This window comes from Silurus meridionalis, chromosome 23 (genome assembly GCF_014805685.1).
Source record: "Silurus meridionalis isolate SWU-2019-XX chromosome 23, ASM1480568v1, whole genome shotgun sequence".
NCBI lineage: Eukaryota > Metazoa > Chordata > Actinopteri > Siluriformes > Siluridae > Silurus > Silurus meridionalis.
This window is the reverse complement of record NC_060906.1, coordinates 8,341,482-8,369,269: the sequence shown is the minus strand read 5'-3', so window position 1 is coordinate 8,369,269 and position 27,788 is coordinate 8,341,482. Positions and strand designations below refer to the sequence as shown.

The following is a 27,788-nucleotide window of genomic DNA, read 5'->3' as shown; positions in this document are numbered from 1 at the left end:
TTATTTGTGTGTTAACCCTTTAACCCAAAGTAATCGCTCCCTTACATTACAGTCTGTCCTGAGTCTTCCATCTGAACAGTTTCTCCTCTTCTCTCTTTTTGCACCCTGCTGCACAGCTACTTCACATAATTCCACTGAAGCCACTGTTCCACATGCTATTAAAAAAAAGGCCTGTAATTAGAAGTACCATACTTGCATGCAGAGCGGCTGCTGGTATTTATTTCTCGCCGATTTGTTTCCTGCCACTCCGCAGCTCCGATTTTTTCAAGCCAAAAACGTCCCTCAGTGCAGGGAGTACAGAGAGGGATAAATCCTGACATGGAATAAAAGCATGTTCTTCTCCAGAGGCCTCTGTAGAGACGAACACACACACACACACACACACACACACACACACACACACACACACACACACACACACACATACACACACAAGAAATCTGCAGAAATCATAAAAAGAATTTAAGGGACCATTCTATCATTAAACACCACTTTCATGCATACATTATTTGAAAATGTATGCAGTTATATTTTCCTAAATATAACTTTTATATATAAAAGCAAATGGATTGTCCTTGTGCTGGTACATAGAATAACATTAGAAAAATGTCCTGAATATTCATGGATGTTGGATGAATCAATAATTAAATTAATATATGGTTTAAGGTTTATAAAAAAAAAAATAGGTTTAAATATATGTTGAAAATAATATAAGGGGCGTCTATAGAATTAAAGATTTAATCGCATTATTGTCATGAGTTAACTTGTGATTAATCACAACCTCATCACACATTTGTATCTGTTCTAAACATACCTTTAATTAATACTTTTTAAGTTTTTAATGCTCTAATCAACATGGACAAATGTGGATACTTTATGCAAATGAATGTTTGTTATTTGTGAAACCGAATTCAACAGACAAAATATTATTGTAAATGTTTTATAGCAATGGTGTATTAAATTACGTAAAATCATCGGAACTATTGCATATATAAATGAATAAAATATATATAAACATATACAGTAGATAGATGAAGATTATGTAATAACGTACCGACTCTCGAGGTGTTAATTACTTAAAACTGCATGTCACGTTAATGTCATCTGATACTTAACGGATGCTTTTTTTTTTTTTATGTACAGTAAAAATCAATAAGCTTTTTATTGTAGCCTGAAGCAAAAAAATATATATTTTGTAGGTATTTTGTGTAAAAGCAGAAATCAGGCTTTCCTAGATTTCAGAAATGTTCAATGAAAATTCTTTTAAATGTACATTGACTGTGTGGGTGATTTGTATAAAAGAATTAAATGCATTTAACATACAAAAAAAGTCTGATTTGGAAATGATTATCTGGTCACACTAAGTATTATAGTCCATATGTTGTAAAATCTCTGTTCTACTGTATGAAAGCTGGAGAGAGTGATTTTGCCACACCTGAGGGTGGAGTAGGTATTGGGTTTCTGAAGAGAAGGTGAGGCTTGTTAACAAAAGAGCTTAAGTTTTTAACATAATCCAATTTCCCATGGGAAACCACTTAGCACCAGCCGACACTCACGGCGGGAGATACACACACATAAACTTTCAGATAGCAAAAGCATACTTTGGTCTGGCATTGTGAAAAAAGTGTGGAAAAAAATGACTAGAATGGGTTTACCAGAAAAACTGACTCGATATCTAATTCTCCACAGGTCAGCGGGTTACCCACGCCTGATCTGATCTGGCAGATCAATGGCCACACCATCCGTCCAGATTCCTCTCATAAAATGCTGGTGAGAGAGAATGGAGTCCATTCGTTGGTAATCGAGCCTGTGACTAGCAGAGACGCTGGAGTTTATACATGCATTGCCAGCAACAGGGCCGGACAGAATTCCTTCAACCTGGAGCTGATTGTAGCTGGTACGTTATAATAATAATAATAATAATAATAATAATAATAATAATAATGACAAAGCAACACTAACAAATCCAATCTGTCTGATGTTTTCTGTTACAGCTAAAGAGATGCACAAAGCTCCTTCCTTCATCGAGAAGCTTCAGAACACAAGCGTCGCTGAGGGTTACCCTGTGCGCTTGGAATGCCGTGTGTCCGGAGTCCCTTTCCCTCAGATCTTCTGGAAGAAGGAGAACGAGTCAATCACTCACAACACCGACAGAATAAGGTATTCTCCCATTGTCACACTGCCTAAACTAACCTGAAACTGGTTAACCAATCACAGGGCTTGACATGTAGAATCTCTAGTTTTATAAGTAATATTTATACTGAAGTCTGAAATACTGCTTTAGTCTAAAGGGGCAAACCAAATGAGGTCGTAAGTTCAGTTCACCGAGCTATAAGCGACAAAGTGCTTTGTGAGGTCTCCCTATGGAATTCGTGTCTCTCTCTCTCTCTCTCTGGAGGTATGTTTCATCTGAAAAGCAGGCTCAAGCTGTAGCACACCGGCCGCTCCATAAATGGCAACCCGGAGCGGCCGCAGTTGACAAGCTGTCTGAAATGTTACAACGTGTATACACAAACAGCGACAGGCAAGGCCTTGTAAAGGGGAGCACTCACAGACACACACAGTACAGTACAGCTTCTGTTCCGAGTTAGGTTTCTTCAAACCAGCAGAAAATAATTAGTCTTTGGCGAAGAGAGGTCGGACGACCACATCAAGAAAGCAGTAAAAGTGCTGCTTTTGGGCACAGATTTTGTGTGTTTGTGTGTAGCAGCTATTTGTTGTTCAAACTACAATTACATTTTGAGAGTGGGGAAATAAAACATATGTTTAACCCTTCTGTGTTTGTTTCCCAGCATGCACCAGGACAACTTTGGCTATCTGTGCATGATCATTCAGCCGGCTTTGAAGGAGGACGCAGGCTGGTACACCGTTTCAGCCAAGAACGAAGCAGGAATCGTCTCCACCACAGCACGACTCGATGTTCACCGTAAGTATTATACACACATGTACAGCGGATATAAAAATGATATACGAAATTATATTAATGAAGTGGCAGGTTTTTCAAATGTAAAGACAACAATAACGATCTTCCAAAAAACTGAAATTGGGAAAGAAATAAAATAAATATTTAATAATTGGGAAATAAATTGTTCCATTAGGCATAATTGGGATTTGAATAAAAAATAAATAAAAAAGTACAACAAGTTTATCGGTCAAATTCAGAATTAGCGCATATCAAAATGAACAAAGTCACGGAAAAAAATAATCACAGTCCTAGAACGGCCCGACCAGAGCCCACACGGCCTGACCAGAGCCCACATTCCCATCGAAAAACCTATGGAATGACCCAAACCTAGAGGAGATCTTGCAATTTAAAGAAACATTTGTTTTTTTTGCTGCAAAGAAGAGTGGGATAAAATTCCAAAGTCTAGATGTGTGAAGTTAATAGAGTCTTGAAAAGCTTTTACTAAAAAAAAAAAATCAAGATTTTTACCTCCAGGTGTGAAATGATTATGAACAAACAATAAAAGCAAAAGGAAAACTCGCAGATAATCCGAATCTATTCGCAGATTTGCTTAAGACGGAACACAAATTGGGTATTAGATATAAGATAGTTCAGAGTTCAGGTACCTGGGGTCAATAGTGCAAAGTAATGGAGAGTGTGTTAGAGAAGTGAAGAAAAGAGTGCAGGCAGGGTGGAGTGGGTGGAGAAGAGTGACAGGAGTAATTTGTGATAGAAGAGTATCTTCGAGAGTGAAAGGGAAAGTTTATAGGACTGTGGTGAGACCTGCAATGTTGTAGGGTTTAGAGACAGTGGCATTGAGTAAAAGACAGGAGGCGGAGCTGGAGGTAGCAGAGCTGAAGAGGTTTTCGTTGGGAGTGACGACGATGGACAGGATTAGAAATTAATTTATTAGAGGGACAGCGCATGTGGGAGGTTTTAGAGACAAATCTGTCTTTATGTTTTAAAAATTTCATAAGGGCGCGTAGACGTTTTATATCCACCGTACATGCTGATCAGACACAGACACATAAAACTCAACGCTGAAACGGTACGTTCACGAAGGAACACCTGGGGTGCAACAATTTCACTCAGGCGCAGGAATGTGGACTAAGAGCCAAACTCGGGTGATGTATGTGGAAGCGATGTGCAACATGTGCGTAGATGTAGCCAACCTAAGCGAACTCCCTTTCCAGCACCGAAACCGTTGTATCATCAACTCTATTACATGTGATATTAGTTCATTAAGTCAACAAAGCATCCGACTACAGTTATGCGAGTGTCCTGTAGAGAGGATGGTCTCTATAATAGTGAGCATAAAGGGACCATTACAACATGCTGGCAAGTGGAAGAACCCAAGCAATAAAATGATATTGCGTGTGTAATACGGTGCTGATTGTTTAGCTCGCATGTAAAGCTGTTTTTCCATGGTGTAGTAAGCGGATTACGTCATGCAGTGTTCTGGTCGTCTCTGTCTAGGCAGAGCATTAAAACCTGCTCAATACACGCTCGAGTGAAACATTCATTTTTATTTATTACCCGAAACCGATCTTTTCATCCCAGGATGGTTGACTCCTGCTAACACACTCTATGGGCGAAAATCTGTAGGCACCTGACCATAAGTACATGCTTTTTGAATTCTACATGGAGTCTCCGTTTGCTGTTATAAAAACTTCCACTCCTCTGGGAAGATGTTCCACTAGATTTTGTGGAGATTTGTGCTCATTCAGCTACAAGCGTGTTAAGTAAAGTCAGGTACTGATGTAGGAGAGGTGAGGAGACCTGGGGGGTCCTTCCAGTTCATCCCAAAGGTATTCAATAGTGTTGAGGTCAGAGTTCTATGGCAGGAGATCTTCCACTCCAACCCATGTAAAGTGTATCTTCATGGAGCTGGTTTTGTGCACAGGGGTATTGTCATGCTGGAACAGATTTGGGTCTCCTAGTTCAAGCGATGGGAAAATTTCATTGGGTTCAATGCAATACAATTGTGTGCCTCCAACTTTGCAGTAACAGTTTGGTGAAGAACCACAAACTGAAGAAAATTCAGGTCCTAATAGATGTCAATATAGTGGATGTAACGCTTAAGATACACTGATCAGACATGACATAATGACATTATAGCATTATGAGAATAACACTGATAATCTCTTCATCGTGGCACCTGTTATTGGGTGGATATATTTATTAGGCAGCAAGTGAACATTCTGTCCTCAAAGTTGACGTGTTAGAAGCAGGAAAAATGGGCGCGCGTAAGGATTTAAACGAGTTCCAAAGCTTCCAGCATCTCCAAAACTGCAGCTCTTGTGGAATGTTTCCGGTCTGCAGTGGTCAATGTCTATCAAAAGTGCTCCAAGGAAGGAACAAAAAGGAACAGTGCTGAACCGGCGATAGGGCCCATGTGGTCCGATTCAACAGACGAGCTCCTGTAGCTCAAACTGCTGAAGAAGTTAATGATGTTAATGCTCGATGAGTCAAGACTGTTTTGGCAGCAAAAGGGGGACCAACACAATATTAGGCAGGTGGTCATATACCCTGTATACACTTGAATAAAGAAATTGTATTCTTTTTTTTTTCGTCTCATAGACCAGTATCAGCAGACACACACCCCGAAGCCCAAGAAGGTGCGTCCTTCAACCAGCCGCTACGCCGCACTGACCGAGCGTGGCCTGGACGTGAAGGCAGCTTTCTTCCCAGACTCCAGCCCCCTTCCCCCTGGCACCCTGGTGGAGAGCGATGACCTGTAGATGCTTGCTCAGACAACCTCACGCTATTAATCATGACCCTGTGACCCCCGTGCCACCGTCCCAGAAACAGACACCACCAACAGACATACCAGAGGAACACCGAATCTTCTCGGCTGTTCGAAGCTTAGCTGAAGAAAAAAAAAATCAATCCGGAAAATAATTAAATAACTAAACCAGATTCCAGTTCACTACAAATTTGGAAGATTTTCGGTCCATGTGAGACGATGGGAATTGAGGAGGTGTGAGAAGCACTGAAATGAGATCATATCTATTTTCTTTCAGACAGTACACACACACACACGCACACTCACACACACACACACACACACACACACACACACCAAGCTGAGTTGAGGAAGGAGGTACTAAACCAATGATCACCTTTTCTACCATAAGTGCCTGATTCAAAACCAAGACGTAGCTTTTAGTTCTGCATGTGTTACTACGATTTCAGTGTGTAGCACTTAACACTCAGTGCCTTTGTCTCTCGAGAGCTGTTCGATTTGTAGCAGAAAGATTCATGGGAAATGGGGTGGAGTTTTCTAACGGGTACGTTTAATATAATTCGCTTTTTAATAGAGGCGTTCCCTATTTGTAGTGAACTTTTTTTTTTTTTTTTGAACCACAGCAGTTTTGGGTGTAGATAGACTGATCACAGTACCACAGATATCCACCATGTCTGGACGCCGTAGATTATTGCACAAGGCCGGGCCTTATTATTATTATTATTATTATTATTATTATTATTATATATTTTTGTCTTTCTCTATCTTGTGTTTGGGAATAGGGAAGTTGATACAGGTGCTGAACCGGTTTAAGAGGTTGAATGATTTTCAGAATGACAAATGAGAGTGGGTGTAGGAATACTAGGAACAAGAGCGAGCCGATGCAGGAGATACTAAGAATTACTGATAAGAAAACATGAAGTGTTATTGGCTGCGGAAGAGATTACACTGTCACTTTAAACAGAACGTGAGAAGGTTCGAAAGAATTTACATAACAGAAATTAGCGACTCCGAGGACACAGTGGATACGAGATGGTACACGAGTTATAGCGGCTTCCGAAAGCGTATTTCCCGCTCACACACAACTGTGTACTTTATAATATGGGGAAAAAGGGGGGAAGGGAAGTATTTATAGCCAGATGCAGACATTAAATTATATTAGTGATTTGTTTTTTCCTCATGGCTTTAAGCCCAGTCTTTATTTAACTATATATTTACCACCATTCGAATTATTTACACGTATCTTTTTTTTCCTACGTATTAATATATAGCCCTATTACACATATATCCACGTATTCAACTCTGGTACTTGTATTATGTAACAATATCTTAGTCGACTAGAGTCAAGGGTAGCAGGATTGCACAAATGTAAAGCTTGCAGAAATATGACCTTCATATGTACTCACTCAACTCCTTTCAATATATATATATTTTTTTGCCTCTTACTTTTGTCTCAACACAAAACATACTTAAGGACCGATGAAAGATTTTGTTCTTTTAGTTCCAAGCTGACATGCCGCTATATAAAATGTTCTTCTGACTGTTTTTGGTTTATGAACAATATAAATAAAATTCTCTGGAAATACGAGACCTGTGGTAATGCGTCTTTTTCTTAAGGCGTAATATACTCAGGACCACCTATTTGTTGATTATAGTCATGTTTTGTTGCTTTGGGACCACAACCAGTGGTAGCTCAGTTGGACATCTGATCAGAAGGTTGTGAGTTTAAATCCCAGCACCACCAACACTGAAATGAGGTAATGGAAGTACCAAAGAGGCCAAATGTAATAAATGTAAATACAATTTTCTCATTCAATAAAGATAGACAGGTCCAAACTCTGAGGCAAATTCTGGAATCGCTTACACTCACTGTCCACTTTATTAGGAACAACTGGACATTTGTGGAGATACAAGCCTGAAAGAGCCTGTAAACATTCACAACAAATATCAGCATGAAGGGAATTCCGATCGTCATTTATCGTGACCTTTTTCTCGGTTGCTTTGGGAGCGTTTCTCAAATCAGGGAGGAAATTCTCAAAACTACTTGTTCGACCTCCAAATCATGTCGTCACTTGTGCACATCATAAAAGCAATTTCATGTTGCTTTGATTGAATTGCGAAAGGCTTCGGTACATTCGTTCAATTGACTGCATTCAATTGTCTGCTGTTTTTCTTCGTTATTAATTATTTGTCATGTTGTTTAAAAATATATTATACTGGTTCTCACTTGATTAGTTTTAACCCCCAAAACATCTCGGCATCAATTCAACGTGGGTCATTAATTGCGAAATGGTTTTAAACTTTTTTTTTGTGTGTGTCTTAAATTGATGAATTGTGCAGATAAATCTTGAATTTCGATAATCAATAAAAACCAATAAGCACCTAGTTCTCTAAAGTAAGTCAAAGGTGAATCTTGTTAACCTTTAATTGGCCAAACGAGCAAAAACTGGTACAGAACAGTAAAAGTGTAAATCCTCTAGCAATCAGTATCCCACATACAGTTATGTGTACATTTGCACTGTTCATTTGCAAATTAATAGACGCTGTACAGAAAACATTTAGCATTTTCGATCATCGTGATCCAAACCGTAGTTTATGTCAGAAAACGCTGAAACCGTGGGCGTCATACAGACAACATGACTAAACATCTTGTTTGTAAACAATGAGAAAAAGGGCTCGTTCTCATTCTGATGGCAATGAGATGTTTCTTGACACAAATACTTACTTTTAAGAGATGTATAATTGTAAGATTTGTAAGAAATATGTTGTGTTGACGTTTGTACAAATTGTATTGAGAAATGCATTTAGTGGTTTGCAAATTTTAAAAATGCTCCAAAACAACTAAGAAAAACTGTGATAGCACCTGGTTGAAATATTTCAGAAACTGCTGATCTACTAAAATTTTCACACAAAACAGTCTGTAGAGTTTACGCAAAACAAGGCAAAATATTTCCCCAAACAACATGGTGAAGCACCTTATTGAGAAACATTAGAGAGAAAATGATCAATCTGGTCTGAGCTAAATGAAAGTCTATAGTAAAATAGTCAAATAATCACTTTTTGCAACCATGGTCAGCAGAAAAGCATCTCAGAATGTATGACACGTGAAACCTTAATGTGGATGAGCTGCAACAGAAGACTAGATCAGGTTCCACTCCTGTCAGCTAAAAAAAGAGGCCATGATGGACACGGATTTACTCAAACTAGACCTTCAAAGACTGAAAAACACACAAAGAAAATCTTCTACATACGTATATATTTCCGTACAGGATGCTCTGAATTCAGTTTCAGGTCAGTTTTCAGTTTTATAGTGTATGTAAAGGTTATGCATGGAGGATGAAGAGCTAATAATTAAAAAAATATATTTTAGTTCACATTTCTAAAATGTACCCAAATGAATCATCACACACTCCATAAATATCTGACTATTGTTTTTCTTTCATTGTATTTTATATGAGATGCATTTAAAGGAATATACTTGCATGTATGACATCACCATGTCAGAGGCAGGGTAAAGATGACATCATTCCACGACTCAGATCCTCCACACGCCGACCTCTGACCTCAACCTTCTGCACTACAGCATAAAGCCCCCCAAACACACACCACTAAAATCACTCAATGAGCTAAAAATAAACCGCAGCCTGACTCTTAATCCAACTCAGCTGTGTGCCTGTGATGAGGGTCTGAGCAGAATCCCTCCCGTGGGAAAGGAGGATAAAACATAAAAGTTACGATTACACCGCAAGAAAGTATGTTCTGGTGTCAGTGCTGTTTTCTTTGCCATCTCTGTGTTTTGTCTCTGCGGCTTTACTGTGAAGACTTTATTAGAACAGTTATTAAAAATAAAAGTGATTTGTAGCTCTATTACAGTACATACATCAGTACTGTGTATACATGGCTTTACTACTATATACGACCAAAAATATGTGCCCACCTCAGCATCACAACCATGATGTATACCATGGGTCTTCAACAGGGGTTCCGGCTAATTGATGTTACATAAAAAAAAAAAAAATTGTGTAAAAAGAAAATTTGCATAAAAAAGGGTAAAAACATTTTTTAAAAAAATACTTTTTTTCATTTTCACATAAATGAATAACAGTCCACCTGATAGTAAGGAAAATGGATGAAACTGCAAATCTATTAAAATAAAAGACCACTGTGAACAACTTAAATTTCTTAGTAAACTTAAGAGTTTCTAATATTATTCTATTATTATCAGCGGCTATTTTGGACACATTTTGTATTGGGGGTCCCTGCCCCATGACTCTATCGCCTAACGGGTCCTTGACCTCAAAAACCTTGCAGACCCGTGGTGTATACAGAATACCTTTATATTTTATATACAAATCATTAACAACCATCTATAAAAAAAAAGGTTTAACACATACAATAACCAATGCAAAATCTCCAGTTCAAAATCTCTTCAGCAGAGAAATAGGTACATAATTTAAATGGGCGAGAGCGAGGCAGTGGGGCTGCTGTAGGGGGCGCTCACTGGCACCTATGCCTAGAAACGGTCCCTCTGTACAATTTCCTAATTACAATTTCCCTTTAATGGAACCAAAAACCCAAACACTGTTCCATCACAATGTCCCTGTAGACAAAAGCGAGCTGAAGTGATGCGGCATCTAGAACATTCCTTGTGATCATTCCTGTGAATTTCGGAATAAGAACATCTTCTAAAGGAGTTCTAGACATGTGCCGGTGCACAATGGACCGCAAATGGTTATTGTTTGTATCCATGATGCTGCCTCTAGAACAAGCTCTTACACGAATAAACAGAGTTAATATTAAGTTCATTAATAATCATGAGGAAACACTGTTATGTCAAGATTGAGTCATGATAACAAAAAAAAAAAATTTATATATATATATATATATATATATATATATATATATATATATATACACATTTTTTTTTTATTATCTCAAAAAGGTTAAAGCTCATCCTACTAGTAGAAACCACCTCCATATTGGTTTTAGAATGGAACGTTCGACAAGAACACATGGGTCCTTATGATCAATTGTCCACAAACTCACAGTCAGAATGACTTGCTGCCTTGTTTTGTGAGGGAGACGGAGCATGCGCGATCTCTTAAAGTCCAATCTTATTCTTAAAGGTCGAAATATGAAACATTTCAGAAAGAAATTTCTGATCTTCCTTGATCGTTCACGCCTGGAGGTCGCGTTCTCAAAATAAAACTGCTGGCAGAACGTCGGTACTGAAAGCCCTGCGGTTGGCTAATGTTTTTTACCATAAATCGAAATCATGTGTGGTGTTACAGTTGAGTGAACATATGTAATTTATATATTTTAAGTATGACCACAAACTGGAGCTGGTTCGCATAAACCTTCAGACCGAGCCGATGAAATGCTATGGACAATTGCAGTCCTGTTTACAAAGAATTTTAATTCGAGATCTGTAACTACACAAAGTCAAGTCCTCCCTTTTGCTTATTCCTTTATTGCTGAAAAAGTGGGCAGGAATGAGCGGGGATCAGGAATCACATGGTCAGGTGAAGTCCTCCATCCACCGACATGACATGGCCGGTGATGTACGGAGATTCCAGAAGGAACAGAACGGCGTGCGCTGCTTCAACCGGATCACCAAAGCGGCCCAGTGGGATCCGCTTTCTATGCTCGTCTTCGTTCAGCTCTGCTGTCATGTCTGTCCGGATGAATCCTGACCACAATTACAAGGCAAAACAAAACAAAATAAACGCACTGGTTTACAAAACAGTACAATATAATATTGATGAATAAAACACTTTGTATTGAGGAAAGAAGACGAATCAAGGAGACCTGGAGCTACCATGTTGACTCGAATATTTCGGGACGCGACCTCTGTGGCTAGAGAACGTGTGAAGCCCTTTAGGCTGGCTTTGCTAATGCTGTACAAGCTCTGATCAGCGTTACAATTCAAACCCACCACTGAACCTAGGAAAACACAGAAACAGGAAATAACACTAGGGCCTTTTTATTACCTATTTCTTAAAGATAATACCATGTAATTGAAATGCACATGTATTAGAAAAGGTTTTAAAGTTAAGCAGATAATAATGATGCCTTAGTGCCGCCAAGTGGCATGTATATGCATTACATACTTTTGATTTTTCTCTCTCCTGTTTTCATTGGTTGTCTTTCACAGCCTGCTCTGTGTTTATAACATCTGGCTTCAGAAGACTGTTATGTGTTGGCAGTAATGTTTTAGTTCTCCTGCTTCAAGAGTCTTTGGGCAGAACTAGCATTGAATCCCTGAGACGGGGTATTCGTGTGCTCTAGAATAGCCAGGTATGGATCAGTCTTTGCTCTCTTTGCCTTTCCCATGAGCTGTTTGGCCATCTTTACTGCAGACTCGGCTACTACAGAGTCAGCTGCTGTTTCTTCACCATCACCATGCTGCTAATCCAATCTGTGCTCTTTTCTACATGAGCTATGATGCCTCTCTCCACCAGGCTTCCCAACTCATCCTTTAGATTTTTCATCAGAGCCACTGGAACTCTTCGCTTCGGAAGCCTTACCGGTTTAACTGCAGGATCCATTTCTAGGATATATTTTCCTTCCAGGCATCCGTCTCCTTCAAATACATCAGCATACTTCCTATGCATGTGTTATGTCCCAGTCTAGGGTTGGGGCGCACAGCGTGATTAGAGGCACGGGGTAAATATATATTATGTGGATGAAAGTGTACTTAGTAAAAGTGTGATTGGAGAATGGAAACACAAACACTGTGGTATCATAAACGGAAGGTATATTGAAGTATGTACAATACTAAGCACCGGGACAGACTTCAGGGTGGACCAAGGCCAAAATATTTAACAAAAAGCACTTTGGACAAATACTAACTGCCTACAAAAAACCCAAAAGAAAGACAAACCACTTCCCTAACTCCCTCACCAAAACACAGGGAACAAACACACCCAACAGAAATGGCAGCCACACCCCTACTACCGGTGAACAAAACAACAAATATGTATGTACAGTACATATTTACAGATATAAGACAGTGAGGTACAAAAATGGGACAAGGCAAACTCAGAGTCAGAACGGGCGTGGGTCAGTCACAGGAAATCACAAAAAGAATAACGAGCAAAGCAAGCGTCGGCTAAGCGAGCTCCCGAAGCTCAGCTTCCCCTGGACTTTATAGGCTGCCTCCTGGTGATGTCATCAGAAGGAAAAAGGGTGTGGCTTTAGTTCACAGGAATGCAGTGACGACCTGGACTCTGGACCTGGAGTCTCAGGATAGCACCTGCACACAATTACACGCTGCATACAAAAACAATACAACAATAGCAAAATACTGCGGGTTGTAACACGTCACTCTTGTCCCACAGATCCTTTTCTCTGCGACTCACTGTGGTAACAATATCATCAATCGGCATAATATTTTTAGGCTGTATTCTTACAAGATACATTGCTTTCACTGACTTGTTTTCAAGCAGGGGCATTGACGAGCTTCCCAGCACTACAATAAATTCCAGCCGGTAGAGTTTTCTGTTTCTGGGGTTTCTTATTTTTATTCTGTATTTTCCTACTGGTTTCAGGGTGCTCCTATTGTACATGACCAGGATCTGTTCAGTCTTTTCCATCACTGTATCCAGGTGTAACAGCTGAATGGGAATTACGTTACAACTGGCTACGCAGTGTAGTTAAAATCTTACAGGTCTTTCTCCTATCAGCATGATCGCAAACAGTAGTTTTTCCTGCTTGTCCTCTCTCTTTTGTGAACTGAGGCTTAGGATTTCCTAAAACAGTTCCTCTTCCATTTCTGCTACACTGTGTATTGCTTTTCTCTTTGTCTCTTTTGTTTTGCATGTGGTTGCAATATGGTTCATCTTGCCACATTTTCTGCACTGCTTTCCATAAGCTGGGCAGCTTAGCTTTTTCCACTCATGCTGTTTTCCACAGAATTTACACTTAGTCCTAGGAGTTTGTTTGACTCTCTGTACTGCATGCAATTCTTTAGCTTTTTGTCCCTCAATGGTCAGCATATTCTCTTTTGACAGTTCTGATGCTCTACATATCCTTACACATTTCTCAAGTGTCAGGTCCGACTCTCTTAATAGATTTTCTCTTTCATCATCTCATGTCAAGATGTACCTGGCCTCTGCAGAAGCATCCAATTGCACCAAGTCTGGCTTGACAGACAGGAGCGAATGCCCAATGGCAGGTAAAGGAACGCCCCTTACCCGAGTGCATAAGGCACCTGCACGCGCTACCTATCCTCAATTAACATTCTCACGACTTCTGCTATCCTACCTCACAGCTCCCTGGTTCTTGGACCTCACCTTTTGTCTTCAGAAGCACATATCTGATCAGCCTCTGCCGGACGTGCTTATCCTCAGCCAGGTTAGCTTTTGCAAGCCACCCAGAGTCGCACCCTTTTTTCTATAGGCTGCCCGCCTACTTCTTTTTCCTTTTTTCATGGCGCTTTCTAAAGCAGCACCGGCTACACCGGCGAGCCTGCCCAGCCGCGTGCAGCACACTCATCACCAAAAGGGATTTCCGTCCCTTCTGCGTTGTCTGCATGAGTCTCAAGCATGCTCAGGAAGCTATCGACCTCCCAGAAAACTGTAGCCACTGTATAGCGCTCCCGAAAAAGCTCCTGCAGGCTCAAAACAGCCACTTCGCAGTGTGTCGACTTCGAGCTGTCCGACTCGGAGGGGGGAAAAAGGCAACGCCACTGCGCACCCGGGGGCCTCTTGTGCTGCGACTTCCTTTAACTGGGCTGACCTGTGCCCTTCCCCGTTCGAGGATTTGCTGCCGGCCAATAATCGTTTCCCCGAAGGACCGACAGGTTCCAAGGATGAGGGCGAGGCTGTCCTCCTCGACGGCTCGGATGACGAGGAGGCTATCTCATTGTCCGTGGCCCCTCAGGCTCCCTCCGCCCTGCCTCAATCGGAACTTTGTGAATGCCCTGCCGCACGGCTCAGTATCAAATGCTTGACCTTTCCCCAGCCCGAGAAAGCAGCTTCTTCCCATCCTCCCTGCATGTGCGAAACACATGAAATATTGCTGGGGAGATTTGCTCGATCTGAAACACGTTTTTGCATGGCTTGAAGTTAAGGATATGGCGAGTCTTGGCATGGGTGCCCCCCCGTTATCGAGCCTTCCATCGCCAGACACCATGACCCATCTCAGGGCGGGCTGCATTCCGCACTCACTTCACTCAGCTCATATAAATTATTTGGAGCTCCTCACTGTGTTGAAAGCTCTAAAGCATTTCCTGCCCCGACTGCAGGGGCATCATGTGCTGGTGCGCTGCGACAATACCACGGGTGTAGCACATATCAACCATCAAGGAGGCTTGCGCTCCTCCAAGCTTTACGCTTTAGCCCACAAGCTGTTGGTATGGAGCATGCGGCATTTTCTGTCGTTACGGGCGACTCACGTCCCGGGCTTTTTAAACAGGGGCGCAGACCTTTGGTCGAGGGGGAACCCGCTCTACCTCCTGGCCCAAGCGAATGGGGAGATCTATCATCCTCACCCAGACAGGGTGACTCTCTTGGCCTGGCCGTGAGAGGGCAAATTTAAACGGGCCGCCTTACCGGTCACCAGAAGTGTAGTAGTCCCAGATTGGGATCTCTCCATAGTGCTGGAGGTGCTGGACCAATGGAATTTTGAGCCCCTGGGGGATATCTCCCTCAAACTGCTGTCCTTCAAGACGGCTCTGCTTCTGGCTTTGGCTCTCGCCAAATGTGTCATGTGCTCTCGGTTCGTTCCTTGTGCACCAAATTCTCGCTCAATGGAGATAAGGTTTTGCTTAGGCCTAACCTGGCTTTCAAGCCTAATTACTTCCCAGCATTTACTGGTGGTGTGATTGAGCTCTCCGCTTTTCACCCTTCTCCTTTTTCCTCTGCGGAGGACCAGAGGCTGAATGCTTTGTGCCCTGTGCGTGCCCTGCGGGGTTACATTGACAGGACAAACTCTTTACGAAGGTGTGACCTGCTCTTTATCTCTTGGGACCCGCCGAACACGGGGAATCCCATCTCTAGGCAACCCCTCTCTCGCTAGCATCTCCTTAGCATATGAACCACGTCATCTCCCATAGGTGGATCTCAAACACGAGATGATGAAAAAGAACAATAGGTTACTTTCGTAACCAAGCCAGAATTGGTGCAGTTGGATGCTTCTGCAGAGGTCAGGTACAGATGCCCTTCCCATAGTTGGATCTCTCCACTAGATGTTCTTCTGTGCTTTCTTTACTTCACGTGTCGGCGCATTCTAATGATGTCACATACTCAACTTCTAATTCTTATAATACGATCAGTGTAATGAGAATTATTTAAAAGATCAGGTTTTATCTCACCTATGTTGACAATAGCACCTCCGTTAGTGTGCATGCTCTGTGACCCTGCCCAACAGGTCAGCATGGAGCCAAGCAGGTTGGTGTGAAAAACAGAAACTGTGTCATTAGGTTTACTCATCGATAATGCATTCCTGAAACGCAGAGACAGAATTAGCTTAGTAATGACAAGAAATGAGGCAAGATCCTTATCTGTATCATTAAATCTGGCTCTAGATCTGTTGCACATCTGTGTGTAAAGCATACGGTGCACTTGTAACAATAACGCCTCTGTGTGTCCACACACACCTGTAGATGCCTGCTGCATTGACCAGGTATCCCACAGGACCACAGGTCTTAGTGATGGTTTTGAATGTTCTCTGAACCTCCTGCTCTTGGGTAACATCACAAGCCAGACCCATATGATCCGCTGCAAAAAAAAAATAAATTAGTTTTATTTTTGAAGCTGGGAAAGTGGCACAAAAACACCATGAAATACTTCTCAGGGATAAAGTGGTCCACCTCCGGAAAGCGTGTCTACTGTGGCCTGTGCTGCTTCCTGGTTCCTGGAGATCACTGCAACTCGATGCCCCTTTAGTGCCAGCAGTTGGGATACCGCTCGCCCAATGCCACATGAGCCACCAAACACCACACCCAATCTAGACATCAGTCTATATAAAGGGAACAAAAGACCACATTAAGGATCAACTTTATTACCAATGATACTGCAGATTTATTACCAGCTAAACGCTAAATAGCCTTAGGATGCGCTGAGAATACGTTGAATACTGGCAAGTGAATCTACAGCAGCAGTGAAGATTATGTGTATGGTATTTCCTTACAGTAAATTAACATGCAGCACTGGTACACACTACAATTAGATACACACTATATTGGAGAAAAGTATTGTGACACCTGACTTTTCCAACCATATGTGGTTCTTTCCTAATTGTTACTACAAAGTTGAACAATCAATTGTATAGAATGTCTTTGGACGCAGAAGCTTTTTTTTATATGGCTGTTAATTTAAAACAATTAGGTTTCATGGTAATAAATTTGTCCCGCACGCTATTTGTACAAAATTTCGTCTCCTATTTGGCAAAAAATAAAAAATTAATAAAAACAGGTCTAAAAACCAGATCAAACTATCAACAAACCTCATTCAAGCTTCATAATTTGTTAATATATACATTAGTTTTATAGTAGCAAGTATTTTGTGTCCAAATTTAGTTATTCCCCTCAAATGTCTTTACAAACCTTTGTTTGTTTTGGATTGTATTATTATTTTAATGGTTCCAGAGGGGACTATTGTGTCCCTGAAAGTTTTTACTGCCTTTTGGCTTAAGATTACTGACAACAAACTACTTTAACACCGACAATCAGACATAAAAAGGAAACTGACAGTCAGACTTTGTTATAATGCTTAATCAAAGAGACAGATTTTACAGGTTTTCCACGAGGTTATCTTGGATCCACTGTGACGTATGGCCACGCCCACAACAACGCGTGACGCTTTCTTCACGCCTTGCAGTGAGCGCCGTCCTTTTATCTAAACCCCCACCACCCGTTTTAAAACAAGCCCCGCCTCCAGTGCGATTCCTACGCAAAAGAGGCGTGGCTTTTCAGAATAAAGGTGGGAAATAAACGCGTTAGGTACTTCGCTACGCAGCCAGCTGAGTCAAAATGGCGGAGCTCAAGGAAGAGGTCGCGGTGCAGCTTCACCAGGAGGACGCCAGTATGAAAGGCACGCGAACTCGTGTTTCTGCGCGATAATGCAGTAACAACTGGGTTATGAGTTTCGGGGAAAATATAGGTCAAGCTGCAATTCGCTTTGTGCTGCACATAAATGTGCTTTTAGCGCTACTTCTAAACTGCTGAAGTAAATATGGGCCTCCTCATGGAGCTTCATCACAGGACCTAGACGCAGATAATTGTAAAATAATGAAATGTATTTTCGTCCCGGTTGATAAAATTCATAGATGCACTTCATTCGCTTATTTTGCACAGAAATAAAACTGTTAAGAGATCAATGAGGTTTCAGAGAATTGGAGTTGCAGGTTGGCATGACTGGGATGTAGTTGTCTGACCGCGGAGCTCCGCAATAGGGCCGTCCACCTCTAGTTTTCGCGGTTCGGTTGTTATTTGTTTGTGTCACATGGGGGCGCAATGCTGATTTATCTTTCGACTATGTAGGGCTTTAACTACAACTAACAATGTTATGACGTCAGAGTGATGGCACTTACGAACATTCTGACGTCATAACTATTTAAATGTTAAACTCAGAAAGTAAACTTAAACTCTCCCTTCAAAATATTTTTAATGAAGTGTAACATTTCTGTAGAAGACCCTGTGAAGGCGGTAGCAGCAGTAGCAGCATCTGAGGATGATAGCAAACAGATGTCTGTCAATAATGTGACATCCAGTGATGCAGTGAAAACTGAGGACCTTCGAGGACAAGCCCCCGTCTCTTCGATGTCAGGTGTTGGTTTAGTGGATGTGAATCCTTTTTTTGATGTTTTTTTAGCTAAAGAAAAATGCCTGATAGGATGTGCAGCTAATCTTTATATGTATGTATATTTGTTTTCAGAGAGACACGCGTCCATCCAGACTTCTCTAGAAGGTCTGGAGATGCTCGTGGATTTAAATGGAGGTAAATAAGTGAAAAATTGATATGAAGTATCTGGGATGTACCTAAGCCTATAGCAGAGATATAAAACCAACTGACAGTGACCGTGTTTGTCCACTGAACTTACCAGCTGGTAGAAAGTCGTGTCCGTTATGCCCAGAGGAGAAGTTCAAGGCCTGCTACAGCCACAAACTGAGACGCCACCTGCAGAACCTGCACTGGAAAGTCTATGTGGAATTTGAAGGTAACCGGACGTATATTGAACCTCATTAGGTCATGAACTGTGTGGAGTTAAGAGTTAAGACATATTTTGAAATCATGACTTCTTCTGCGCGTGTTTGGTTCTGGCAGGTCAGAGGATGTGTATTTGTCACCTGCCATGCAGACAGATGAAGTCCAGCCATAGCTTGGATCAGGTGAGCATGAGATGGATGTGCTCATTCATTTACTCCACAAGGGTGTTATTGGTGTCATCCAGAGACATCTTATACAATCGTGTGTTCAAAAACCATGTATGAACGGAAAAGTCTGGCGTCCTAATACTTTTGGGACACGTCCAATTTTCTGACGTGTGCATGTCCTCCAGAGTCAGGCTCGGCTCGTGGCACACTACCACTGTGTGGTGTGCTCGGTCACCATCGCCCGGAAAACAGACATGATCAGCCACCTCAAACGACACTTCAACAAAGGCGAGACCGAAGCGAGCTACTCGGGCACCTCCGATGCATCGTTTGAGGAACCGGGTGAGACAAGTTGCCGATCATCTGTTTTAAAAAGATTCTGCAGAAATTATATCGAAAGCAAATTGTACATTGCTCTGCCTTCTTTTTGTCTATCAGTGCCAGGTCAGGCGTATGAGATCATGAAAGAACTGGGCACCAATGTGCAGCTCATGCCCAACCACAGCACACCCATGAAGACCGACACTTACTTCAACCGTAAGATGAAGACCAACAGGTCAGTAACTTGCAAATTTGCGTTTATCTCTAATCTAATTTTATTTTATTTTATTTTATTTTATTTTTTTTTAGTAAAGAACTACTTTTTCAGTATGATTTTCTCTCTCTCTCTCTCTCTCTCTCTCTCTCTCTCTCTCTCTCTCTCTCTCTCTCTCAGGCAGTTGGTGTTTTGTGCTCTTGCAGTTCTTGCTGAAGAAAGGAATCCTCTAGAATGTCTGGATGCATTTGGAGCCACTGGTGAAGCTCATGATTTTATCATCTGATCTATAATGAGAAGGTCTTGGGGTCAGATTAGAAGATACATTGAGTGTAACCATGAGATGCTAAGGCCAGAAAATAGCTCTTACTTCGTTTATCCTTTGGACACATGGAATTTTTGCCTGACTTCACATTTTTTCCCCCACAACAGAGATCATATTGGTCACCATGAGACTAAAATGCAATAACAGAAATACAGTGTAAACGTAATAAATATAATACTGTAGAATCTGTACATAGAAATTATAATGCATAATCTGTACATAGAAATTGAAACTATAATGCTGTATAACCTGTACATCGAAATCGTAATTTCTTCCCTCCTTTGTCACCACCGCTGTTTCTGCCAATTCTTGCCCACTAGTAATCTCTAGAGGTCGAAACATGGCATCTGGCATCTCAGAAAAAGTGCAGAGAGGGTGAAGGTGATTTATCGGTGCATTTATCTGCCCAGTTTCTCAGCATGAGCTCACAAAAGCTGCAGCACTGTCAGGATTTTATTGTAAAATGTTTGCCTTGGGCAGTTTAGATTCTGTTTCTTTTAATATCCTTAAAACTTTCTCTCCTCTATCCTATCATCAATCTGCAGGAATAATGGGCTTGCAGTGGGCCAAGCACCTGCGCAGTGCCGTTAACGTGACGATCAACGACATCAACGAGGCCTGTGTCAATATGATTAAGGAGAACTGCCACCTCAACCACATCCAGCTGGAGGGGGGGCAAACGGAAGACAGCGACGACATCAAGACTGTGGAAGTGACGCAGATGGACGCCAATGTCCTCATGCACCTGAGAGCTTTTGACTACATGTGAGTAAACAGTCAGAGGATTATAATGCAGGGGCAGGACAGGACAAGACAGGAAAGGGCTGGAATGAGATGGAAAGCAATGGGCAGGACAAAGGAAAGGGCAGGAATGGGGAGGGAAGGGCAGGGATGAAAAGGACAGGTCAAGAAGAAAAGGGCAGGACAAAATAGGAAAAGGCTGGAAAATGAAGGGAAGGAAATTAATGTAACTGTTGATGATCTGCAGGTCTCCATGACTAATCTCATGTAATTGTCTGTGAAACATAAAATTTCTGCTTGTAATTGTACACATGGGATCCTCGTTCATTTTTGCTCGATTCATTTATTTTTAGTGCTGGGTTTATATGAAATTGATGAGTCGTGCCCGAGTGAGAACATTGTGTGAAATGTTCTGTTCCTACAGTAAATAATCTGAATGAAAATTGAACTGATCAGGAGGCTAGGCTAGTGTTAAAAACACCTAAAAACATTTTGTTCTCACACACTGTTCTTGTTTCGCTATCAGACACCTGGATCCTTTCGGTACGTCCGTGAACTACCTGGACGCCGCCTTCCGGAACGTGCGCAACCTGGGCATCGTTTCTGTGACGTCCACCGACACCGGCTCGCTTTACTCCAAATCCTTGAATGTGACACTGCGCCATTACGGCTGCCAGATAGTCAGGACCGAATACTACAGAGAGCTGGCGGCTCGCATGGTTGTGGCATCTATAGCCAGGTGCGGTGTCTCGTGTCTGCTGTAGACACCCGAGGAGGTTGAACATAATTCATTTATCAGATAATAAAAAAAAAGAGAGAATTATGGATCTGATTTTGTAGCTTTGAGCTCATTAAATGTATTTTTATTTTATAATCTAAATGATTAAAAGCTTTTACGGGACATTTGCTGATCTGGATGATTTGTGTGTGTGTGTGTGTGTGTGTGTTTTCAGGGCGGCTGCACGCTGTAATAAAGGTATCGAGGTTTTATTGGCTGTGGCGTTGGAACATTTCGTGCTGGTGGTGGTTCGGGTGCTCCGAGGCCCCACGCAGGCTGACGAGTCCGCCAAGAAACTGCGCCAGCTGTTGCACTGCCAGTGGTGTGAAGAGAGAGTTTTCCTCAAGCCTGGAAGTATGGTGGAGGGTAAGCACAGAATACAGTCCCAAAAATGTCTAATACATTTTGAATAGTTCCATCATCGACGCTATTGAGCTGCACAAAATATTGCGAATACAAGAGTCATGGTTCTGTTTTCTTTTTTTTTCCCTTTCTTCAGAGAATCAGTACAGGCAGCTCCCGTGTCAGTGCCATGGCAGCATGCCGGGGAAGACCGCAGTTGAGCTGGGACCTCTCTGGTTAGCTTCGTTTGCGGATGTTCAACCTTTTTAATTATATATCATGATATTGACACTCATGTTCAGGATACAACTTTTATGAGACGAGTGTCTAGAATATTGTGTATACATATGTGAAATATAATTCACAAAATAAATAATATTTTTAGTAAAAATTGTAACTTTGACTGAGTGGATGCTTTATGTACTCTCCAGTCAGTCACTAAAAACCTGAGATTGTGTGTGTCCCAGGTCAGGTTCTCTGTTCAACACTGGTTTCCTGAGGCGTATGCTCTTGGCGGCGGTGCAGCACAGCATGGAGGACATTCAGCCTCTGGTGAAGACTCTGATCTGTGAGGCAGACTGCACCACACTCAAGACCTTCTCTGTCACAGGCCAACCGATGCTAGCCAACCAAGGTACATGATTCAACCTAGGTCTGTAAGGAGTACAAGGAGGCAGCTGTGTACTATACAACGCCTTGGACTTACATTTATCTCATTCATACAACCGAGCAGCTATGGGGTTTTAGAGCCGTTCTCAGGGGCCAATGGGGAATTTACAACGTTCAGATCCAATGCATTAACCACTAATCTAATGGCACTAATCATACCAGTTAGTCCAGTCGGCATGTGTTTTCAAAGACATGACCAAGGCTTGATTTTTACCCCTGTTGCCCACTAGTGCCAAATCTGTATATCTTTAAATAATGTAGTGTGATGAAGTGCATTACATATGAACAAAAGTATTGTCACTTTTCCCATCATGTGTGCGTCTTCCCCAAAGCCTCCATAAAATTCGAGGCACACTATCATACCGGATGTTTATAGCATGACGTTTTTCCTTCACCCAACTAAGAAACCCAAACCTGTTCCAGCATGATAATACCCATGTGCACAAAACCAGCTCCATAAAGAGATGCTTTACATGGGTTGAAGTGGAAGATCTTAAATTACCTGCTATAGAACTCTGATCTCAACCCTGTTAACTCCACACTGACTTCACCCCAGGCCTCGTCAACTCACCCTACATCAGTTTACTAACCCCATTGGGGCTGAATGAGATCTCCATCAGCACACTCCAAAATCTAGTGTTACATCTTCCCAGAAGAGTGGAGGTTATTATAACTGTAAATCGGGACTGAATGTGAAACTTTTCTTTTTCTCCATAAAGTGTAGTTTAGGAGATTTATTAATTACTTAACCATGTCGGTCCATGTTGGTACTTACTAATTTTCCATATATTCATTAATATCTAATGTTCATCAGAGTGTTAAACTGTTGAAGCATGTTTGTCTTTACCTTTCACTAGTGGAGTGTGGTGTCGTCATCAAAACTTTACAGAAGGTGGCGGAAGCAGACACCATTGAGCAATCAGGTATTGGGTTCACTTATTCACAATTATAAGTCACATTTGTTTTCCATTCTCTGGCTGTTTTATTGTTTAGAGATAAAGCCAGTTGCATGGCACAACCTCAGGAAAACTACAATGAGGAAAAGACAATTTGTTAATTAAAAACCATCACATTTTCCTGCCAAACTGGCCATACTGTCATTTTTAATACAATTCAGTTTGTTGGTTTTTCATGATTATTATCTAACCCATAAAGCAAAGTTGAGCTTTAAAAAAAAAAAAAAAACTTTGTAAAACACTCAGGTAAGCGGAGGATTGGAGAGGAGTCCAGTAACGTGGTGAAGAGGCTGAAGTCAGACGCTTCTCTGGAGCACCCTGCGTTTTACTACAGCATCCATCGCCACAGCATCCGCGGCATGAACATGCCCAAGTGAGTCCTCACTGTTCTTCACTGCGGGTTTACAGCCTGCTACTGAGCATCATACTGATTTTTTATTTTTTTCCCCATCACTCCCTGATCTGTAAGTTCTGTAAGAAGTACCTGCTTGCATGTAGGACGTTTAAATCGAGGGGCTATTGGGGTGAATTATTTAAAATAATGACCATATATACATAGCATAGTCATACTGTATATGACCGTTGCTAGTGGATTTATGGACTCGTTATTTTACAGGTTGAATAAGTTCCTGCAGTACCTGACTGAAGCCGGATTCAGGGTGAGCCGCACACACTTTGACCCTACAGGAGTTCGCACCGATGCCACACTGGACCAGTTCAAGTCGGTGCTCACTAAGTACAGCGTGCCGACCTACAGCTCCGGGCCTCCTGGGAGTCTCAGCACAGAGGGTGTGACGGCCAAAAAGGACTGAACGTGAACAAACCAAACAGCAATATTTAAAAAAGAATAATATTAATCTGCTGCTGTTGTGGTAAATGTTGATGCTCTGGCAACAGGATGCCACATGATGGCATCTTAGAACTAGTGTACTAAACAGTAAAAACCACGTCACACCATCACACCAGTACTGATTCATCTGCAAACCTGAGCCGGGTTTCCCACCGATCACTTGCTTTCAGAGCTTTTTGGGAAACTCGTCCCATTAAGTAGGAAAGCATTAACAGGAATATTTTGCATTTCACCGGGGACCAGTATTTGTGCTTCCTGCTTGCTAGGAAGTTTATATTAAAGGTTTCATTCTTGATGTGTGGTTACTATTTAGTACATTTATATGCACAGGGACCGTATTGCACTGAGACTTCGTGCCATGTTTGTTTTACTGTTGTTGGGTTTTTTCTCCTCTATTTGTCAAACTGAGCCTGTATGCTTTCGGTATCTAAGCTTTTATTTATTTTTTTTGCCATGTTTTGGAATGTGATTATTTTAAAAGCTGTTTGACCTTTTTATTATGCTTGGTGTGCTTTTTTTTTTTTTAACTGTACAGCATCTGAGCTGCCTATTCAGATTTATACAAGAAATGTTCATTAGATTATATAACATAAATAAACTCAATACAAACTTCTGTGTATTCTGTTCTAGAACGTGGAAATTGATTTTATGGGTTTGTAGATTAAAAAATGATTGTCCATAGAAGGAAATATTTATTTATATATATATATATATAAATAAATAAATATTTCCTTCTATGGACAATCATTTTTTATACACACACATACATATACAGCATTTCTAGTTGAAGGGATTTGTTTTTGGCGTTTTTGTGCTTTTGTTTCATTAATGATTAACAATAGTCATATCAATGGATCAATGATAGGAAATTATGTACATACACATTTATACAGTGAGGAAAATAAATATTTGAACACCCTGCTATTTTGCAAGTTCTCCCACTTAGAAATCATGGAGGGGTCTGAAGTTGTCATTGTAGGTGCATGTCCACTGTGAGACATAATCTAAAAAAGAAATTCCAGAAATCACAATATATGATTTTTTAACTATTGATTTGTATGATACAGCTGCAAATAAGTATTTGAACACCTGAGAAAGTCAATGTTAATATTTGGTACAGTAGCCTTTGTTTGCAATTACAGAAGTCAAACGTTTCCTGTAGTTTTTCACCAGGTAGTGTGTAGTTGCACACACTGCAGAAGGGATTTTGGCCCACTCCTCCACACAGATCTTCTCTAGATCAGTCAGGTTTCTGGCCTGTCGCTGAGAAACACAGAGTTTGAGCTCCCTCCAAAGATTCTCTATTGGGTTTAGGTCTGGAGACCGGCTAGGCCACACCAGAACCTTGATATGCTTCTTACAGAGCCACTCCTTGGTTATCCTGGCTGTGTGCTTCGGGTCATTGTCATGTTGGAAGACCCAGCCTCGACCCATCTTCAATGCTGTAACTGAGGGAAGGAGGTTGTTCCCCAAAATCTTGCAATACATGGCCCCGGTCATCCTCTCCTTAATACAGTGCAGTCGCCCTGTCCCATGTGCAGAAAAACACCCCAAAGCATGATGCTACCACCCCCATGCTTCACAGTAGGGATGGTGTTCTTGGGATGGTACTCATCATTCTTCTTCCTCCAAACACGTTTAGTGGAATTATGACCCAAAAGTTCTATTTTGGTCTCATCTGACCACATGACTTTCTCCCATGACTCCTCTGGATCATCCAAATGGTCATTGGCAAACTTAAGACATGCCTGGACATGTGCTGGTTTAAGCAGGGGAACCTTCCGTGCCATGCATGATTTCAAACCATGACGTCTTAGTGTATTACCAACAGTAACCTTGGAAACATTGGTCCCAGCTCTTTTCAGGTCATTGACCAGCTCCTCCCGTGTAGTTCTGGGCTGATTTCTCACCTTCCTTAGGATCATTGAGACCCCACGAGGTGAGATCTTGCATGGAGCCCCAGTCCGAGGAGATTGACAGTCATGTTTAGCTTCTTCCATTTTCTAATGATTGCTCCAACAGTGGACCTTTTTCACCAAGCTGCTTGGCAATTTCCCCGTAGCCCTTTCCAGCCTTGTGGAGGTGTACAATTTTGTCTCTAGTGTCTTTGGACAGCTCTTTGGTCTTGGCCATGTTAGTAGTTGGATTCTTACTGATTGTATGGGGTGGACAGGTGTCTTTATGTAGCTAACGACCTCCAACAGGTGCATCTAATTTAGGATAATAAATGTAGTGGAGGTGGACATTTTAAAGGCAGACTAACAGGTCTTTGAGGGTCAGAATTCTAGCTGATAGACAGGTGTTCAAATACTTATTTGCAGCTGTATCATACAAATAAATAGTTTAAAAATCATATATTGTGATTTCTGGATTTTTTTTTAGATTATGTCTCTCACAGTGGACATGCACCTACGATGACAATTTCAGACCCCTCCATGATTTCTAAGTGGGAGAACTTGTTCAAATACTTATTTTCCTCACTGTATATACAATCATTTATATATCATACAGTATTTGTAGATTTTATTTGGTAGATTTATTTGTAGATTTTATTTGGTGCATTTATTAATCAATCTCATTCCTAATCTAAGAATTAAAACATACTTTTTTAGCAAAAACATTTTAACAATGTGGAATCTTTAATAGGCATGTGTTTGGGTTTATATACTTGTAAAAAGAAATTAATAAAATAACAAGACCACTAGACTTTGATGCGCAGACACATCTGTCAAACCTGAAATGGAGCTTTAAATGCTGTGCAGGATTCAGATTTATGGTATTTGGAAGATGTTCCCTAATCCAGAGTAATTTACAATGATCGTTTTGTAACAACGGTTAAGGGATTAAGGGCCTTGGGGGGTCAGGGGTCCAGCAGTGTCAGCTACCACTATCCACACTGTGTCATTTACCCTTATAACTATTACTGTTATTTCCTAACATTATCAGGAACATAATTATAATATTTGGGACACCTATTGTCTAAAAAGATGGAAAGGACAACAGTCACCATAAACAGTTTTACACTTGAGTCCCCATCAGTGGACTTTCGATAACCTCAACAACTATGGAACTGTAATGAATGTACATTCGGTGTTGAGGATTTGTTTCCCTTTTGAGTCTGGTTCCTCTCAAGGTTTCATCTGCATACCATCACAGGGAGTTTTTCATTTCCACTGTTATCACTTGTTTATAAAGAAAGAAAGTAGGAAAGACAGACAGACAGAAAGTGTTTCTACTTAAAAACTACTTTGTGGTATTGTCCATTGTTAAAATGACATTGTTTTTTTGTTTGTTTGTTATGGCATATAATAATTAATAAGATATACATGAGATTAAATTACAAATCTTAAAAAGAATAAATCTCTGGAATGTTTGCTCACGTGCTAAACAGTATTTCTACGTTACATTATCACCACTCCAAGCATTGTTTTTTTTTCTGGTAATAATACATCCCTTCTTAATTTATATTTTAAATATTTAAAAATGACTAAACAATTATTATATATTATTACTAGTTATATTGTGTTTAGTTTATTCCTAGTTATTGTAATTCTCAGGACATTTCGAAGGTCGGAACCCAAAAT

The 27,788-nt window shown here is 41.0% G+C and overlaps 3 protein-coding genes across 8 annotated transcripts in view; 2 read left to right on the top strand and 1 right to left on the bottom strand.

Annotated features, from left to right (window-relative positions):
• Nucleotides 1-7,278, top strand: part of palld (palladin, cytoskeletal associated protein) — a 104,214-nt gene extending 96,936 nt beyond the window's left edge. For all 4 annotated transcript variants that reach the window (XM_046836013.1, XM_046836014.1, XM_046836012.1 and 1 more), the window contains 4 exons: nucleotides 1,690-1,897; nucleotides 1,995-2,160; nucleotides 2,793-2,926; nucleotides 5,525-7,278. In XM_046836013.1, the coding sequence (XP_046691969.1) occupies nucleotides 1,690-1,897; nucleotides 1,995-2,160; nucleotides 2,793-2,926; nucleotides 5,525-5,685 (669 nt within the window). In that variant the 3' untranslated portion in view covers nucleotides 5,686-7,278. The remainder of the gene's footprint in view (nucleotides 1-1,689; nucleotides 1,898-1,994; nucleotides 2,161-2,792; nucleotides 2,927-5,524) is intronic.
• A 3,808-nt stretch (nucleotides 7,279-11,086) lies between these two features.
• cbr4 (carbonyl reductase 4) lies at nucleotides 11,087-17,492 on the bottom strand. Of its 3 annotated transcripts, none has more exons than XM_046836706.1 (6): nucleotides 17,428-17,492; nucleotides 16,504-16,652; nucleotides 16,291-16,411; nucleotides 16,006-16,136; nucleotides 11,499-11,633; nucleotides 11,087-11,379 (listed from the first exon to the last, which is right to left on the bottom strand). In XM_046836706.1, the coding sequence occupies exons 2-6, from the start codon at nucleotides 16,646-16,648 to the stop codon at nucleotides 11,201-11,203; spliced, it is 711 nt and encodes a 236-aa protein (XP_046692662.1). In that variant the 5' UTR covers nucleotides 16,649-16,652; nucleotides 17,428-17,492; the 3' UTR covers nucleotides 11,087-11,200. The 3 variants fall into 3 exon arrangements, with proteins under 3 accessions (XP_046692662.1, XP_046692661.1, XP_046692663.1); XM_046836705.1 differs by having other exon boundaries at nucleotides 17,239-17,482; XM_046836707.1 differs by lacking the exon at nucleotides 11,499-11,633 and having other exon boundaries at nucleotides 17,239-17,482.
• Nucleotides 17,493-17,629: 137 nt separating this feature from the next.
• trmt1l (tRNA methyltransferase 1-like) lies at nucleotides 17,630-24,823 on the top strand. The gene is made up of 16 exons (XM_046836704.1): nucleotides 17,630-17,725; nucleotides 18,323-18,460; nucleotides 18,569-18,631; nucleotides 18,738-18,851; nucleotides 18,959-19,023; nucleotides 19,194-19,350; nucleotides 19,447-19,564; nucleotides 19,724-19,803; nucleotides 20,414-20,633; nucleotides 21,136-21,348; nucleotides 21,563-21,753; nucleotides 21,887-21,965; nucleotides 22,197-22,363; nucleotides 23,256-23,321; nucleotides 23,601-23,727; nucleotides 23,971-24,823. Exons 1-16 carry the CDS (start codon nucleotides 17,665-17,667, stop codon nucleotides 24,164-24,166), a joined length of 2,055 nt encoding a protein of 684 aa, XP_046692660.1. The 5' UTR covers nucleotides 17,630-17,664; the 3' UTR covers nucleotides 24,167-24,823.
• Nucleotides 24,824-27,788: the final 2,965 nt, after the last annotated feature.